Below are 19,174 nucleotides of genomic sequence, written 5' to 3'. Positions count from 1 at the left end.
TGGAGGTTAGACTGAAGCAGTTCCTTTACTGAAAGCACCTTACAAATATCAGTACACAAACAGTCAGGTCCATAAGTACAGCATTTGGACAGTGAGATAGTTTTCATAATTTTGGCTCTGTACACCACCACAACGGATTTGAAACAAAGCAATCAAGATGTGATTGAAGTGTTCACTTTCAGCTATAATTCAAGGTGTTTAACAAAAATATTGCATGAGCCGTTTAGAAAAGAGAGACATTTTTATACATGATGTAATAAGAAGAAAACAAAGAGAAAAAGATTTGGGGAACCACCCTGTATATTATAACACAAAACACATGAAAACAAATTCACCCGAGTAGTAACAAAAGGACTGAGTCTGAACAGAGCTAAACTGGAGAGGAATGGGTGTTTGGCTGTTATAGGTGGTGTGCCAGAAATGGCGCAAGTGAAGTCAGTAGGAGAATATGGTCTGGACAGGGATGCGGAAGTTGCTGCCGGTTTAGTTGGGTTTCACATCTTCTGTATAAAAGGGAGAAAAGAGGTTAGTACACTTCATGAACTCCCAATTCAACATCTTCTTCTCAGTTTAACCCGTTGACTGCCTCCTATGCTCATGTTTGTGACAATGGTCACTTGCTGAAGGCAAACTTGATGGCAGAAAGTCCAATGAACAAACAGCAGCTGAAGACAGCTGCAGTAAAGGCCTGGCAAAGCATCAGTATGGTGGAAACCCAGCACTTGGAGAAGGCCACCAGTTCCAGAGTTCAGGCAAACATGAACTGTAATGGATTTTTAACCAAACATTGAAAATGATTATTATATTTATGATTATGTTGATTTGTTCAAATACTTTTGAGCCCCTGGAAAATCAGGGAGCTCTGCAGAAAAATATGTCATTCCTAAACAGCTCATACAATATTTTTGCCAAACCCTTTAAATTAAACTGGAAGTCTACGCTTCAATCATATCTCTATTGTTTTATTTCAAATCCATTGTGATTATCATACAGAGCCAAAATTGGGGGATTCGTCCAAATCATTGTGCACTTATGGATCTGACTGTCTACATAATACCCCTGAGTTTTAGCAAAATTTAACACATACAGTATATAACAGAAGTGTAAAAACAGCATACTGAACTGATGCTTGACAGTACTCACTTCCTCCATATTCAGAAGACAGCAGAGATGTCATGTGCAGTCATAAATGTTGCTTTTCAAAATACTAGTCTTTACCATTCTAGTCCTGGAGGTCTTCATCCAGGTAATCTAACCAGCAAGATGACACATTTACTTTCATGTGATAACCACATCACCTTCATGAAGCACCAAAGGAATAACAAAAGCAAGCAATGAACCTCATCAGCCAAAAAATATATTTATTTCACTGAAATTTCATCACATTTGTTGATATACATTGCCACTGGTAAAAAGTCCAATGTTAAAATTAATTTTCCTAGTCTCCCTTCTTCAAGAATAGCTTTCACCTATTATGTAATCAGTAAAATTACCAGAATCCTGAGTTGTGTTCTCCTATAATTCCTAATTTGCAGAAAGGATGAAGAGAGGCCAAGTAAATGGAATGGAAAAATTGGGAATGGTGGAGCAGAGTGAAGAGACACTTTGATGAATCCTAGGGCCTTGAAACACAACACAACTCTAACAGCAATTTATAAAAGATCAAATAACCTAACGAGGAATTAATTGTTGTCTGGTTATTAATTCAACATTTCATTTTTGTGCAGGGTTAACACATGAAAAGTCAGCACATATCTTCTGGGGAATTCACTTTTTAAGAAAGCAAATATCAATCATGAATATGAACATCTGAAAGTTTGTATAGCTTTTTCATTGATTATGCTTTTACAATGCACATTTTACATACTGCAGGGAGTTTATGTATACAGCAATTTCACCTTTATTTTCTCAGATGAAGTTATTATTGTAATTTTGAAAGGCGTAAACATTTTACAACAATAATTTTAAATGGCAAATCACAGAAAATGAACACGCAGTGGCACATTGGTCAGCACTGATGCCTTTAACCTGAAGAATGTCTACGTGGAGTCTGCTGCTTCTGTGAGTGTTTGGGTGGTTTTTTTTTTTGGTACTCTAGTTTCCCCCTTCATTCAAAAGATGTGAAGATAAAACTGACCTGGTGTGAACTGAGGTGGTGTATGCGAGTCTGCCCTGTGCTGAACTGACATTCCATTCATGGTTGGTTCTTCCCTTTTGGGGGATACTGCTGGAATAAAAAGGGTTTTGCACTGTAAATGAAAACCTTTCTGTTTGTTTGACCTTTACTTCCAAAATAATGAAGCAGAAACCACCCCAAACAGGATAGGTGGCCCCGTTTACAGCAAACAATAAAATAACTTTTTCTAAACTAAAATAATACTTTGGACTTTAAGAGGAAACCTAACTCCATAGATGGAATCCTAAATGACAAGATATAGTGGAAAATGTTCAAAAACTGTAAGGTGCCAACAGCACCAAACTTTGCCACAGTGCCTCTGCATTTTGAGAACTGACTGTCTGAAGAAGGACCCTAACAAACCCATTAACTACCAATCTTTATTATGGGTTTTTATTAGAGAAACAATTCTTTTACTTCATTCATTTTGAAGCCAGTCAATTGAGAATCCATTGGGTTTGCTGTCAGTTCTATCCAGAGTTTGAATGTTTGCTGAAGAAACAGTCAAACACCACCCAAAAATGATTATTTTTTGACTTTTTTACTCACCTCATATAGTTTGTATTGTTGGTTGAGAAAAAAAAATGTAATGCAGAATGGAGATTAAAAAAGTTTCTCATACAATGTAAGCCTATAGTGACCATTAAACAACAGCAAACAATGTCAAAACATCCACTGAAAAAGCTCATGTTACTTGTGTCACATTATCAGTCATATACTCACAACATCCTGAACATATGTATTATTTTTAAATACGTTAATTTCTGGAAAATGCTCTTATGAACTAAAAGAGATGCCTCTCAGAAGTGAATGAGCACCTGACTTGTAGACCCACCTGCCACAGTTACATTTATATTCATATCCAGAACTGGAGTACCGTATCTCGGAATTATTTAGTGGCACTGTGTGGTAAAAAGAGCTTCTGCTTATTGAAGCCTCTCAGAAATGTACAAGCTAAATTCTCTTCCTTGTAATGTTTTCCCTCACTTTTCATCTTTAAAGTGAACTTTGCACTGAGGGTATCACTTAAAATGCGATGTTAACTAATGAACACTGGGCTGGACTGCGGGCCAAGGAATGAAAGGTGGGGTGGGTCTTTCATTCAGATGCTCAGAAGCGTTTGAGTGAGGTCTGTTTTAGTTCATGCCAGTATTTTCCGGAAATGATATATTTAATCACTCTGTTTTGGACATTGTGAGCATAAAGATGGATGACTGCACATGTGAGATTTTTTTCATGGATGTTTTGATAATGTTTGTTTTTGTTCAACGTTGATCGCTACTGACTTATATTGAGTCAGAAATGTTTTTTTTTATCTCCATTCTGCATGGAAACATCAGATAAATTTTTTTTTTTCACAAACTACATGGGATAAGCAACATTCAATTAAGCTTTTCTTATGGAGTATTCATTTAGGATGATTTACACTGTGAATATGGTAAAATTATGCTAATGAGAGAATTATGTACGGATTTTAGATTAATACATTTTTATAGATTTATCTCATCTTGTTTTCTGCAGTCTTTCAGAATGGGATGGTATTATCCACTGAAAGGGAAACAGAAGTTTTTGACCTTTTTCATTCAAATACTAATTTAAACAAATATACCATTCAATTGCAGTGACAAATGGAGTGACTTTCGAATGTTGTAATGACAAAAAATAAATATTTCCATTGTAATGCACTGCCGACCAGATGCTTCTACTTCTATTCAAACTCCTGATCTACAAGACCAGCTTGTTCAGCTAAATTTAAGAACAGAATAATCTCTTGTCTTAAGACACATGCTCACCCTCTAATGAAAGGTTATGCAGACTAGAATATTTAGTCATTGTTACGGCATAGCTTTCCTTTCATTGTGGCACTCCAGTCACACATTGAATAGCCTGGCCTTAAACAGGCGTTCATTTATTTCCAGTTACTGGCACAAACAGTATGATGTTTGGATACTAGCACTGTACACACAGCCATTCCCAATAACATTAGTAATGAGAGGTGAAAAAATAACACAAAGTAAAAAGTGAAACCTTCAAGCAAATATAGGTTATTTTAAAAATGAGTGTAAACCATTCAGTTCTTAAAGTATGTTTATCTGCCAAATAACTCAGGTGTTTCTTGACATTTTTAAAAAGGTTTCAGAGTCTCCACTTCATTTGGTAGATTCTTAAAAATTTTCCATGCTCCTTTACATGAATAAGTGCTTCCTCATTTTTGAAGGCACTTCCCCTTGATTTCCACTGGTGCTCTCAAGTACTTAATTTGTTATTTATTTGAAAGAATTCTGTTGCACTAACAATGGATGGCTTTCATTATTCTGTAGTTCTAGATGGGAACTCAGTCTTACAAGGTTGGATTCAGTTCCCTGGTCATTGAAGGTCATGTGCGGCGATACGCTTTGCTGTTCCCTTTCATACAATTCAATTTTAGCAAAAATGTTGCACCTACAGGAAGGAGAAACATTTCACAAACCCTTTGGAATTACTTATTGTATGTTTCTTCATAGGTAAGTCCTAAAATAGGTAAAAAAGAATCTAAAGAAAGAGAGAACGCTCAGATATTTTACCTTTCCTTATTTGTATTTGTTGTGACTGTGCTGCACCAAAGCTCATGGCTCACCAGAAAAAGCTCCACTTGCAGGCAGTCCCTGCATGCCTCAGCATATGAGTTTTGTTCAATGTAAAAGGAGCTACTTCTATAGGCCTTTGTAATCCAGACAAACTCAAGTTTGTAGCGGACCATTGGTAGGTTACAAAAGTGCAAAATGTGTAACTTGGGAATGGATCAGGGTTTGTTTTCATGGCAAAGCATTTGGTGTAGTCAGCAGGAGTCTATTGGTGGTGCTGCGCTGAAAGTGGGGGCAGAATGAAAGAGAAAAAGAGAGACAGCACTCAGCTGACATTTCCAGGGAGTGTTCCACTTCAAGTGTCCATTGGGTTGTCCCTGTGTCCCTGTGTAAGTGGGGTTGCTAGGATGTCTTCCCGGGGCGGACATTTAGAGATATTAAGTAGGGCAACTAAATGCTATAAAAAGCTAAATCTTTATTTTTACTGATTTTTCATTGAATAGGGAGAGGACTGTTTTAGATGGGCACCCTCCTTTTCACATGTCAACTGAGTTAAAGTTAACATCATTCTGTCGATTCTTGCATTTGTAACTGTTGGTATGCTTACATGCCCAGCATTCAGTTAAGTTTCAGCTTATGTAAATTCCCCTTTATTATCTGCTGGTAAAATGTAAAGTTCTTTTTCCCAAATTAAATACTAGTTAATATATACACCTATGCTATACTTTACTGATAACAATTTAGTTTATTTTTTTAGAATACAATGTTTAACTTTGTAATGTTTTAAATGTATGCCATTTATCCACTTATATCTCATCTCTCCACAAAACATTCTTCTACTGGTCAGCTGTATCAGCAAGTCCATAATAAAGGAGTGGGTAGCAAAGCTGATTTTGGGGAGACAGCAGTTTTGCAATGTGTTAAATGAGGATAAGGAAAGGTAGATGTGTCTGGGCGTCAATTATTTAATCAGATTCTTTTTTCTTTTATTAGGAATTAGATGAACTTTTGGTCACATGTAGGCCACATTAGTTACTTTATGTACTAATGAGTTTCCAAATGTTTCCTCATCATTGGGAAATCAGTGACTTGGGGGCATCAGTGGAATGATCCTGTATAAAAAAGAAAGGAGGCCTTGACAGGCCAATGCTTCAGCTGCTGCACATCAGTCATATGCGAAGCCATGTTGAGAGATGAGCAATTCACCACAATTCACATATTCAACACACAGCGCTTTGGCACACTAATTAGACAGCAATACCAGTGCTTCATGCAGTTACACAAGGCAGTTACACACTGGAGCACAGGAGGTCACACACATTACTTGTAAGCAGAATGCAATCAATGTGCCAAATGTGAAGAAACACAGACAATAAAAGTGCAAAATACTATTAGAACCAAAAAGCCCTGACACTTTAGCAGAGGAATCTGACACACATGACAGCTTTTTTGTACCGTGTATAGGCTATGGAGAATTGACAGCATAGCCTTCACTCCAGATGGATTTACCAATCCATTTAGTGATGGTCCGGATCAGCAGCCATCTAGATAGTAGCTGCAATCCAAAGTTTATTTACTCTCCAAAAATAAATATACAAAAATTAGAAATGCTGGAGTCTCTTGCTTGAAAATATATATCAAACATATTTTTTCCCTTTAGCTTTGACAGAGTGACATATAAAATGTTTACATATCAACAAGAGCCCACACATGTCCTCTGTTATGCAGTGAGAAAGTAACATCATACATGAGTAGGTAGCATCCTTATTCATGCTAATCATCCTGTCATGGTGCTACCTTTTCTACTATTGATTGATAATTAAATCATAATTGTAGAGGAACATGTTTTATTCTCAATAATTAATAATCATCAATACAGTAATCAGTGTGCATGGTGCCATGTCACAGAGGAATGATGCAGCTATTGGTCAATCATGAAGCCATCAGCTGAACGTGCCTTTATAAATTGCCCCACTGGGCAGGGAACAGGCTAAATGAATCTCAGCAGTCCTCTTGTGCCTCCTGTTTACTTTGTCCTATGTTAGATGTCCCCCAAATCTATGCTGGTACCCTTTCTGTTCATTTGTCAGTTTTTCCATGTTGTTGATTTGAAGGTGGACCTCCTTGAGTCTGATGTATGAAGGCTAGCCCGTGAGCTTGTAATACCAGGCTGATTTTGAAAGAATCATTTGACTAATGTGTTTTAAGACAAGAAGAAATAAATCAGTGTCATCTAAACAGCTGTAAAAATGGAATGAGAGAAGAAGGCAAGGTAGAATTGCAGCCTCTGGAACAAAATCTCCCAGAACACAAGGACACTGTTACTTCAATGATTCTTTCTTCTTGGGTCCAGTAACAATTTAGAGTTTTTCTCTTGGTTGTTGAGAGCTATTTGACTTAAACCGCCTCACCATTCTCACACAACGACATGGTGTGCACCTTGATAACAGGCACTTGAGGCGGATGTGTGTTTTCTGTTACTACACAGCAGCACTCACGCAACAGAGTCTTACTACGTGTGTGCGCTGAAGCTGTGGCTCTGTTAGTTGGATGTTCCCCACTTGATGTTAAGACTCCATGTACCACCTTCCATTCGCAGCCACTTCTGTCGCGCTCCACTTGGCAGTATACAGGTGTCACTGGGCTATGAGCATCTGACCCTGACACTCCAAAACGTCCGTGCCCCCAGCCCAGCGAGGAAGGTTTAGGCATTGACCCAGCCCTTGACTGGGAGCACTGGGCACGTAGAACATTTTGAAAGGCCTTTTTGAACTCCTGACTGGAGCAACGATAAATGATGGGGTTAATACAGCTGTTGAAATATCCCAGCCAAAATGTTATCTTGAACACAGTTTCTGAGGGCTTGTAGGCTGGGAATATAGAACCTGTGAAGAGAAAGAAGAAATGAGTTAGGATAAGAAGTGTTCCCTCTCAGTTCCCAGAAGCTCAGACTCATATGTAGGTTTGAAGGTCCGTAGTGAGTTTCTTTATTATGATCAAAAGGACTAAAACAAACTTAAGATTTAATTTCAAAAAGCTGTTCATTCTGATTGAACATCCATCCATCCATATATACAGTGGTGTGAAAAACTATTTGCCCCCTTCCTGATTTCTTATTCTTTTTCATGTTTGTCACACAAAATGTTTCTGATCATCAAACACATTTAACCATTAGTCAAATATAACACAAGTAAATACAAAATGCAGTTTTTAAATGATGGTTTTTATTATTTAGGGAGAAAAAATCCAAACCTACATGGCCCTGTGTGTAAAAGTAATTGCCCCCTTGTTAAAAAATAACCTAACTGTGGTGTATCACACCTGAGTTCAATTTCCGTAGCCACCCCCAGGCCTGATTACTGCCACACTTGTTTCAATCAAGAAATCACTTAAATAGGAGCTGCCTGACACAGAGAAGTAGAACAAAAGCACCTCAAAAGCTAGACATCATGCCAAGATCCAAAGAAATTCAGGAACAAATGAGAACAGAAGTAATTGAGATCTATCAGTCTGGTGGTAAAGGTTATAAAGCCATTTCTAAAGCTTTGGGACTCCAGCGAACCACAGTGAGAGCCATTATCCACAAATGGCAAAAACATGGAACAGTGGTGAACCTTCCTAGGAGTGGCAGGCCGACCAAAATTACCCCAAGAGCGCAGAGACGACTCATCCGAGAGGTCACAAAAGACCCCACGCCAACGTCTAAAGAACTGCAGGCCTCACTTGCCTCAATTAAGGTCAGTGTTCACGACTCCACCATAAGAAAGAGACTGGGCAAAACGGCCTGCATGGCAGATTTCCAAGACGCAAACCACTGTTAAGCAAAAAGAACATCAGGGCTTGTCTCAATTTTGCTAAGAAACATCTCAATGATTGCCAAGACTTTTGGGAAAATACCTTGTGGACTGATGAGACAAAAGTTAAACTTTTTGGAAGGCAAATGTCCCGTTACATCTGGCATAAAAGGAACACAGCATTTCAGAAAAAGAACATCATACCAACAGTAAAATATGGTGGTGGTAGTGTGATGGTCTGGGGTTGTTTTGCTGCTTCAGGACCTGGAAGGCTTGCTGTGATAGATGGAACCATGAATTCTACTGTCTACCAAAAATCCTGAAGGAGAATGTCCGCCATCTGTTCGTCAACTCAAGCTGAAGCAATCTTGGGTGCTGCAACAGGACAATGACCCAAAACACACCAGCAAATCCACCTCTGAATGGCTGAAGAAAAACAAAATGAAGACTTTGGAGTGGCCTAGTCAAAGTCCTGACCTGAATCCAATTGAGATGCTATGGCATGACCTTAAAAAGGCGGTTCATGCTAGAAAACCCTCAAATAAAGCTGAATTACAACAATTCTGCAAAGATGAGTGGGCCAAAATTCCTCCAGAGCGCTGTAAAAGACTAATTGCAAGTTATCGCAAACGCTTGATTGCAGTTATTGCTGCTAAGGGTGGCCCAACCAGTTATTAGGTTGAGGGGGCAATTACTTTTTCACACAGGGCCATGTAGGTTTGGATTTTTTTCTCCCTAAATAATAAAAACCATCATTTAAAACTGCATTTTGTGTTTACTTGTGTTATATTTGACTAATGGTTAAATGTGTTTGATGATCAGAAACATTTTGTGTGACAAACATGCAAAAGAATAAGAAATCAGGAAGGGGCAAATAGTTTTTCACACCACTGTAAATCCAAGGAGATTATGCTCAAGCTTTATAATGCACTGGTACTGCGCAGAGTTTTGGTTTTCTGGCTACAAAAAGATCATAGCAGTGCTGGAAAAAGTCCAGAGAATAGTGACTAGGTTGATCCCGGAGCTACAGGGGTTGATTTATGAGGAAAGATTTAAAGAGCTGAGCCTTTTCAGTTTAAGCAAAAGAAGATGAACAGGAGACATGGTTGAAGTGTTTTAATACTAGGAAGAGAATTAGTACAGTGGAATGAGATTGTTATTTTAAAATGAGGTCGTCAAAAACACGGGAGCACAGTTGGAAACTTGTTAAGGGCAATTTTCTCACAAACATTAGGAAGTTGTTCTTTACACAGAGAACCACAGATACATGGAATCAATTACCAAGAAGTGTGGTAGATATTAGGACTTTAGGGACATTCAAAACTTGACTTGATGTCATTTTAGAAGAATTTAGTGGATAGGAACGGCAAGCTTTGTTGGGTTGAATGGCCTGTTCTCATCTCGATTGTTTGAATATCCTAATATTTAAATTTTCTGAAGAAGCTTTTTCCAAGACAGAGTCAAGAAAATCAGACACATCTGAACTCACACTCAAAGTTACTCAAATCAGAGGTGCCAATAAATCCAACATCTAATGTAACAGTTACGTCTTTGTGATGTGGGTGGAAATCAGAATACCCAGAGAAAGTTCACTCAAGCTTGGGAGAACATGCAAACTGGACAGGGCTGGAAATTCAACACACCATACAGAAGCTGTGGAGCAGTCTAACCTTCTGCCTTGCCAACCTAAATTACCTTTATGTCCTAATTTTTCAAAAATGTGCTTAAAACATTGTTGTTATTTAATTATACCTCCAAAGCCTTTACTAATCTTTAGGATACTTCAAAAACTTAAGTGATTACTTCACATTATTTCTTCTTTCTTTTGTTGGTTTAGTATTAATAATACACTATATAACAATTTATAACTCACTGACTTGTAACTTATTGTAATCTTTTAAAATGTAAATAATGGAAAGTAAGAAACTTCAGACATTTCAAATATTACCATGCTGCTTTTAGGTGAATTCCAAAGCCAATTAAGATGAAGGACAATTTTTGCTCTACACCATTACAAGAGGAAGACAAAGCTTTCTTTGGGGTTTTTGTTTTCATTAGTTAACTTGTATTGGACAAGTGATGAGCAGTGCCTAGTTGTCTCCACACACTGAGGAGAGGCAAGACACATGACAGCCCGCATGGAGTTTGCTAAAAGACACCTGAAGGACTCTGAGATGGTGAGAAATAAGATTCTCTGGTCTGATGAGACCAAGATAGAACTTTTTGGCCTTAATTCTAAGCGGTATGTGTGGAGACAACCAGGCACTGCTCATCACTTGTCCAATACAGTCCCCACAGTGAAGCATGGCGGTGGCAGCATCATGCTGTGGGGGTGTTTTTCAGCTGCAGGGACAGGACGACTGGTTGCAATCGAGGGAAACATGAATGCGGCCAAGTACAGGGATATCCTGGACAAAAACCTTCTCCAGAGTGCTAAGGACCTCAGACTGGGCCGAAGGTTTACCTTCCAACAAGACAATGACCCTAACACAGCTAAAATAATGAAGGAGTGGCTTCACAACAACTCTGTGACTGTTCTTGAATGGCACAGCCAGAGCCCTGACTTAAACCCAATTGAGCATCTCTGGAGAGACCTAAAAATGGCTGTCCACCAACGTTTACCATCCATCCTGACAGAACTGGAGAGGATCTGCAAAAAGGAATGGCAGAGGATCCCCAAATCCAGGTGTGAAAAACTTGTTGCATCTTTCCCAAGAAGACTCATGGCTGTATTAGCTCAAAAGGGTGCTTCTACTAAATACTGAGCAAAGGGTCTGAATACTTCGGACCATGTGATATTTCAGTTTTTCTTTTTTAATAAATCTGCAACAATTTCAAAAATTATTTTTTTTGTCTGTCAATATGGGGTGCTGTGTGTAAATTAATGAGGAAAAAAATTAAATTAAATGATTTTAGCAAATGGCTACAATATAACAAAGAGTGAAAAATTGAAGGGGGTCTGAATACTTTCAGTACCCTGTACATTAAATTTACCCTGCTTTATAAAAATAGCACCACAAGTTACATTATCATTTCATCTAAATGTCATTCCGAGATTGATCCTGGGTAAGATCTGGAAGCTTGTGGGTGTTTTGCTGGGGTATGAGTTCCTTCAAACGGTTTCTGTTAGGCTAATTGGCTTCTTTCAGCTTTTTTTCTGACTTTGTATATTTTTTGATCTACTAGTGTCCTATAAAATACTTCTCATATCCAGTTTTGCACGATCTCCCACAAACTACAGTACATAAGAGAGGACAATCTCATCTAGACATCATTGTGAATGACAACCTCTGCATTAAATATATAAATCGCTAAAGTACATATATTGTAATCAATGGTATGTTTTCATGTCTCTATATGAGAAACTAATAGAGGTGTTTAGGATTGTGAAGAATACTACACTTTAGTCAATATAATTTAATTCCTCAAAGTAGTATAAAGGCTGCACGCACATGTACACCACTCATGTGACACACATTTGATGGCTGAATGAGTTCCTCCTCATATATTTCTAAAAAAACACCTTTGCCTTCCTCCCTGTGTGTTTATCCTTTAATATTTACCCATATGACAAGTGTCCATGTGCCACACATATGTAAAATAGAACAAACACTTCCTTTTAATAATCAGTGTCACCCAGAGTCATACTTTTTTGTATTTTAACATGATCAATATGTGCTTTACCAGTTTTACAGTGTATTTGCCTATACCCTAGATGATTTATGGCCACATTGTACTTCCCTTTCATTCATGGGTTTATATTACAATTACATTTCTGTGGTTCAATAGTTAAAAAGGTCTGCTTATTTTGCAGCCACACTTTTTACTATTTTTGATGTTTTAAATAAGTCTATAAATCATAAGAGTAGGTAATCTGAATTTAGCTGTTTGAATGTATGAGAATGAAACACTCCATGTCTCTCTAGTTAACGTCTATGACCAATGAAGTAGTTTTCTTTTGTAGTAAATATATATATATGTTCAGTTTCTGTAAGATTTTATTTTCCGCTTGGAGACAAATAAAATATCATGTATCATCATTCATTCATGATCTATCTATCTATCTATCTATCTATCTATCTATCTATCTATCTATCTATCTATCTATCTATCTATCTATCTATCAAGGGTGTCTTGACCAGATTTCTTGCTGCAATCTAAGGTTGGTTTATTGTTTGCACTAACTTTACAAGTAAAACTCACATTATTTTCTGTTATGTCCCAGGTATTATAACATTTAAAAAGAGATTATAATATTTAATTCATAGAGCCAGCAATAAGGCAAGGAGGTCATTATTTATTGCCTAACGCAAAGACCAGAGTTACCCAGTTAACTAACAGACATACAGTATATCTAAATATATCAACTTAATGGAGCATGTTATCACTTGTACACCAAGAATTTTAATATAAAAATTCTCATGCAATATACTGCATTATTTACACATTATTTTGGACTTTTCGGCACCCCAGTTTGCCTTTAAATATTTGTTTTGCTTGTCTTCATTCCTAGTATAATAAAATGAAACATGGGCTAAAGATGATTGGTGCATTAAGAATTTTTGAACGTTGATCTATACATTTTTATGGGATAATGATGGTAGCAGGAAGAAAGACAATAAACTAGGAGTATTAGGTGCAACACAGGATACATTATGTCCTTTTCTGTCCCATATCTGTAATATTTGACTTATGCTTTGGATATTCTATTTCTCACAATCATTGAATTTTATTTTTAAACTTACCTGGCAGAGTTTCATCATTACCAAATCAAAAAAAGAAATGATTAGTAGGGTCAGCATACTTCTGTGTTACATGATATTGTCTTCCAGTTTTTACTTGCTGGAGGCTGCTGTTCTATAAGAACTTAAGGAAGGTCAGGCAGTGAAAAGTAATGTGTTCTGGTATACTGTATACTGATTGTCCAAGACCAGTCTCCTAAAAACTCTACAGTACTCCTGTGTTATGCTGGCATATGTTTTTTGTTTACACTTTATTATATATGTTTATATTTACTTCCTGACATGATCATTTTTTTCAAATTTAACCTTACACATGACAAGTTAGATACTGTATGTATGCATGTAGTAATGCATGTGTGTATTGCAAGTAAACTAAATGATATTAAAGTTGTAATGTTTCACATTTTTTATTCATTTCATCCAACAGTCAATTATTACACTTTTGTTTATTAAATAGTTTTGTAACAATAAGTCATATTCAAATGTAATAGTAATAACAGAATGCAATTACATATGTTAGTAGATTACATTAAATATGCGCTTCTTACCAGCACTTCACAATGGAGCTGATAATGGAGCACACATGGGCTTGTGGCGGCTTAATAGCTTTCATGTACAGCAGATTGCAATTCAAGTGATGTAAAAATGGAATCAATTAATGTGTGTCACTTTTCTTAAACATAACATTTTTGAAAGTATACCCAGTAGAGAAGTAGCTAATAATTAGCAATTGAAAAATAACTAATAACACAAAAAGATCAATACTAGCATAAAGTCTGATAAAGTCTGTATCAATATTATCCTATGAAAAGAGAAGGGGAACTGAAATAAGTTCCAAATCTAGATATTAATATCTATGTCAAAATTATATAAATAAGTAAGAACTTGGAAACAAACTGATTTATTGAATAATGTAAATACAAATGGTATACGATGGGCAAGAAGATCAGAGGTTTGCCATGATTGTTTGTGAATGGGACAGAAAGCTCAGGGGCTGGGTGCCAGAGATTATGAGCTTAAGTCACTGAAGCCTCAAATTCTCAACATCTGAACTATAATTTGGCCACTCCAGGACATTAATATTGTTATTTTTATGCTTTACAGCTAGGGCTATTTCTTATTGATTGATTTAACCAGACTCCAAAGGATATTCAGTGAATTGGGTATTTTGTCTGTGATCCCTGACTTATGCTTTTCATAAAGTTGCCTGAAATTTTCTGTTGTTTTCATTATGTAGGTTAGGCCACAATACTGATGGTGGGCCTTGCAGATAAGGTGCATTTATACTACAATCAATCAACCCCTTGGCTATAGAAAGCTGATCTCCATTGAAATAATTATGTAACTCAGTGTACATCAGTGATGATTTATGTGTATCATATTAAAGGGGTGAATTATTTTGTGTTTTATACTTGTAAATAATTTAGATAACTTTGAAGACATCTGTTTTCACTTTGGCATTAAAAAGTCTTTTTTGGCAGACATTTGTCAAAAAAGCCAAATTATATCCACTGTGATGCAATGTTATACAGGTATAATATTAAAATGTGAAAACATCCAAAGGGGGTGAATATTTGTCATAGAACCAGTGGACATAATTCTAGGAATGCATTGATACACAACTTCTATGTTGATAATATCTGCTGTGTTACCTCTGACAATTATTATACTAAACAGAACATTTCCAAACTTACATAGCCCAATTTAGTGTCAAGCTCCAGATGTTGTGCCGTCTAGGAGGGCTACTTCAGCACCCTTGGCTGCCTATTGGAGCAGCTTGTGACACAGACAGCATGTGTTTCCTCCCTCTAGCTTTACGGTAGGCTGTGTAGACATCTGGGTGGTATGCTTTTACAGGGCTTACCTCATGCCAGGAAAACAGAGCAAGGTTTGCTTATTGCTCTTTTGTCGTCCCTAGCATTCATGGTGAAAAATGAAAACACAGCTGATCATTTATCCATTACATTGCTTTGTTTTTGGTGAACAGGATTGCATTGGTGGTGTATACTTAATGTGTTATCATACTAGTCTAAAATATTACAAAAAATCTTGACATTGGCTGGTACCAATTAATATTTTTACTTCATTATCAACTGATACCAGCATGGTACCTGAAGTATCATGCATCACTACTGATTCATGATTTCAATTTTTGCAAATGTAATATTTGTTCTAGGTGTTGTCATTCTTTCATTGCATTTTTTTACTAAGTATCGAAGCATACTGTAAATTATTAGTATCCTCCTTCTTTCAACAGCCACTAGTTCAGTGGTTTTCATACACACGTGGCAGCCAACTTCTGTTTTTAATTGGACTCCTAGCTTAATGATGCAAGCCGTTATTTCCAAATTTACATTTTTTTTAAATAATAAGCACATTACTGTTTAATGCTGAAGCAGGTGTAACCTTCATCGTTCAATGTTGTTTGCCCAGGTTTCTGTTCTGTTTGTTATTAACTGTCATTATTACAGTACAATTAAGGGAGCAAACTAATAAGAAAATGATAAAACAAAGTTATGAATTTAAAGCTGCAGTAAAAATACAAAACTTTACTGAATGTCTTGTGAATGTAAAAATCACAATTTTTTGAAAGCAGAGTATGAGAAAGAAAAGACCAGCTTATTAACCAAGATTAATCAGAGGTTAAATGGCTCACTGAATGTGAAACTGATTGTAACCACACTGAGAAGGAGAACCGCTGCAGTAGTTTATAAAAGCATTCATCCCCTACCATGGTTCTCCTCCTTAAACATTTAAATATTTGTTATAAAACAGGTCTTCCCAATGGTAGCACGGGATTTCTGAATCACACAGCTGTTCACTAAGTAGTGAACTTTGCCCTTAGGCTCTGTGCATCTACTGCTACTGAGACATTTACAGGTTTGATTACCTGATGCAGCCCTTCAGTGAAAATCCGAGACCAGAAAAATCATGATGAGCTCTGCTTCACTGACACTCCAAATGTTGTTAAGCAAAGCCTCTGCACCTGCAGAGTATATAAGAAGTCTGAGCAGGACAGACAGGGATCAGAAAAGAAAGAACTGAGAAGAGGATTGACAAAGACAGATATGGGAGAAAAATCAAGGAGGTGAATTTGGAAGGAAGACAAGGTGTAGATTGGGAGGTGCTGTGGATGGAAGGCAAGGAGATCAGGAGGCCTCTTGGTGAGCTTTGAAGGAGCAGGATCGACCAAGGCCTTTGCTGATCATCTTATAGATGCTCAGAGGTGACCGGATGATGTGGCTGGGATGAAAGCCAATTATGGGATGACTGGTGTCTCAGCCTCACTGTGGAGACATGATGAGTGGGGGGCTGAAGCAAGAGAGAAGGAACCCGAAATGGAACAGAAGGAATGCAACTTTATTACTGTAATTTTAGTCTTGATTTTTAACCTATTTAGTTATGAAAGGATTTATCTATTTATTGATTGATTTTATCTCCAACAAGGCACTGGATTTTATGAAATATGGATTTGATTATTTATAAATTGAAGATCTGCACTGCTCTTTATTTATTGGACACTGGTTTATTTGTGAATAAACTGCACAAAGCACTTTTTGCACCGAACCTTGTTGTTTATGTCGTCATTGCAACAGTCCATCTTTGTTTCATGACTTTCAATGTCCCAGGAACAGGAAGATGCCAAGGCTGCTTGTAAACCGAGTATTGTGATTGGTGTTCTTTACTAATTGTTTTGAGTTTCTGTGGCTTTCTGTGCTATTCTGGGGTTTCTGAAATTGAGCAATATGATTAAAACATTGATTTCATCCTATCTTGATTCCTGACAAAGTTGTAATTTTTTTAGTGTCTGACAAGAAGCAACATTGTTTGATTTTTATATCCCCCATTGCCAAGAAAACCTCCAAGAAGCCTGAAAAAATGCTCTTAGTCCAGAAATGCAGATCTTCAAGCAAAACTTTATAGGAAAAATGGTTTTAAACTGATTTATTATCATGTTCAGTTTGTTGCTTAATTTTTAAATTTTCTAAGCCAGCAGCCACATTTTCGCAAGTCAATCTCAACATTTTTGCACCTGAATCTCCCCAGTCCACTTCTGGCCCAGTTTGGTTTTTAGGCAAAGTTGTTGCTAGTGGGCATGGGTGGTCTATTTTCTTAACAGATCATACCCATGAACAAAACATGGAGGTAATGGAGCCTGTAGGGTGCACAATTTTTATAAGTTTTTGCTCCTTTATGTTAAATGAAGTTGAGAGATGAACGAATGCCATTGTTTTCTATTACTGAAGAATTTTGGTGTCTTTTAAGTAATCTGCTTTCGCTAAATAGATTAGAAAGCTGTATGTATAGAATAATCAAGTTAAAATATTAATAAGCAGAGATTAGGTACAGCAAGCATTGACAAAAAAAAAAAAATCCTATGACAACATGATAAATTCATTGGATTTGGATGTAAAGTCAAAGGTAGGATTAGCAACAGGACCCATGTCCATTTCACATACAAATATTAACAGTCCAGTCAACTATAATAGTGCTGTGTGCAGATTTGTCCTTAACAACAATGCTTTCTTTTCTATTTTTAAACTATTCTGCTTTTATTTGTTCCATTCTAATCACTGTGTGAAGTTTTCTCTGTGGTCATGTGTGTTTTTTCTGGGTACTGTGATTTGGTGCTACATGTTTGGTTAAGTTCTTACTCTAAGTGGCCTGATATGAGACAGTGTAAGTAGTTCTTATCCTTCACCTACTGTAGCTTGATCAGGCTTCAGCTCCCTATGGCACAGTAATGAACACAAATGGTCCAGAAATGTGATGAATGGAGGGTGATTTAATTTATTTTAAGTGATAAAAATTCCAAATAAGCATGAACAAAAATGGTGAAGACAATATGGAGTTGTATTTAGGGATATAATGGCCAGTGGCCTACTTCTAAATACCATACCATAACATACCATTTTCTAAGATTGCTAAATCCTGAGGAAGGTTGTGCGAAGTTGCAGCCTATTTCAGCAAGAACCAGACGCAAGGCAGAAATAACACCCAGACTGAGTACCAATCCATCGCAGGGAGAACAAGCAATGCCAAGTCACCCAAATTTGATCACATTGCAGTTCATTAAGTTTAGTACAGATGCTTTAGCATAGATGGAGCTGTATCACAGTGCCAGTTTCTACATGGAGTCTTCATATTCTCCCAATGTACAGCAGTGAAGCTACTCACTCAAAACAATTGTCCTTGGTTCTTTTATTACCAGGTCCTCAGCAAGAGTGATTCATCATGCATTAAAAATAGACAATTGGTTTGTGGCATTTCTATCTCCTATATCTCACACACTCTGCTGTTTTTAATTTTTGAGTGTTTTTTTATCATGACATGCCACCAAAAAGGAGATTTTGTTTGTCTTTTATTAAAAATACAATGTAGTGATATCAGTACAGTTCATATTAACCATGATGTGCAGTGTGCATTGCGCTTTGTATGCTATGTAAAGTAACAACACAGAATGTAAAGGGTTGGGGGGGAGTGCAACGTTGGGTTGTCTTAACTCCGCTGCAGACAATCAAGCAAGAAATGTGTCCTAAACCCAGGAAAATAGGACCAAGAATCTCTGATAAAAGTTACTATTTTCCAGTTTACTTTTGTTGTCAGGACACACCTCAGAAATGTGGAAAGCACATTTTGTTAAATCAAAACATTTGTTACTTCAATGTAGACATATTCAGTAAGTCTTAAGGCTTTTCTTTACGAAGGGACCCCGGTACCCCTTACCTTTATGATAAAACACAGCAGGCTATGCATATTTTAAAATTTAGGAAAAATGCTTCACTTTTAAACACAGTTTCATGTGGCAAACAAATATATATCGTGATTGACAAGAAATAAGTTCTTCTTTAAGGATGGGTATGTAGCGGTAAACAGATTTTTCAAGTCCCATTTTAA

At 36.9% G+C, this 19,174-nt stretch overlaps 1 protein-coding gene across 1 annotated transcript in view; it reads right to left on the bottom strand.

The window, feature by feature from the left end:
• Positions 1-1,344: 1,344 nt before the first annotated feature.
• Positions 1,345-19,174, bottom strand: part of LOC120539529 (alpha-1A adrenergic receptor-like) — a 163,773-nt gene continuing 145,943 nt past the window's right edge. Inside the window, exon 3 of the mRNA XM_039769676.1 lies at positions 1,345-7,625. Coding sequence (XP_039625610.1) covers positions 7,138-7,625 — 488 coding nt within the window. The 3' untranslated portion in view covers positions 1,345-7,137. The remainder of the gene's footprint in view (positions 7,626-19,174) is intronic.

The sequence above is a fragment of the Polypterus senegalus genome, chromosome 11 (assembly GCF_016835505.1).
Source record: "Polypterus senegalus isolate Bchr_013 chromosome 11, ASM1683550v1, whole genome shotgun sequence".
Lineage (NCBI taxonomy): Eukaryota > Metazoa > Chordata > Cladistia > Polypteriformes > Polypteridae > Polypterus > Polypterus senegalus.
This window is presented reverse-complemented; position numbering and strand designations above follow the sequence as displayed.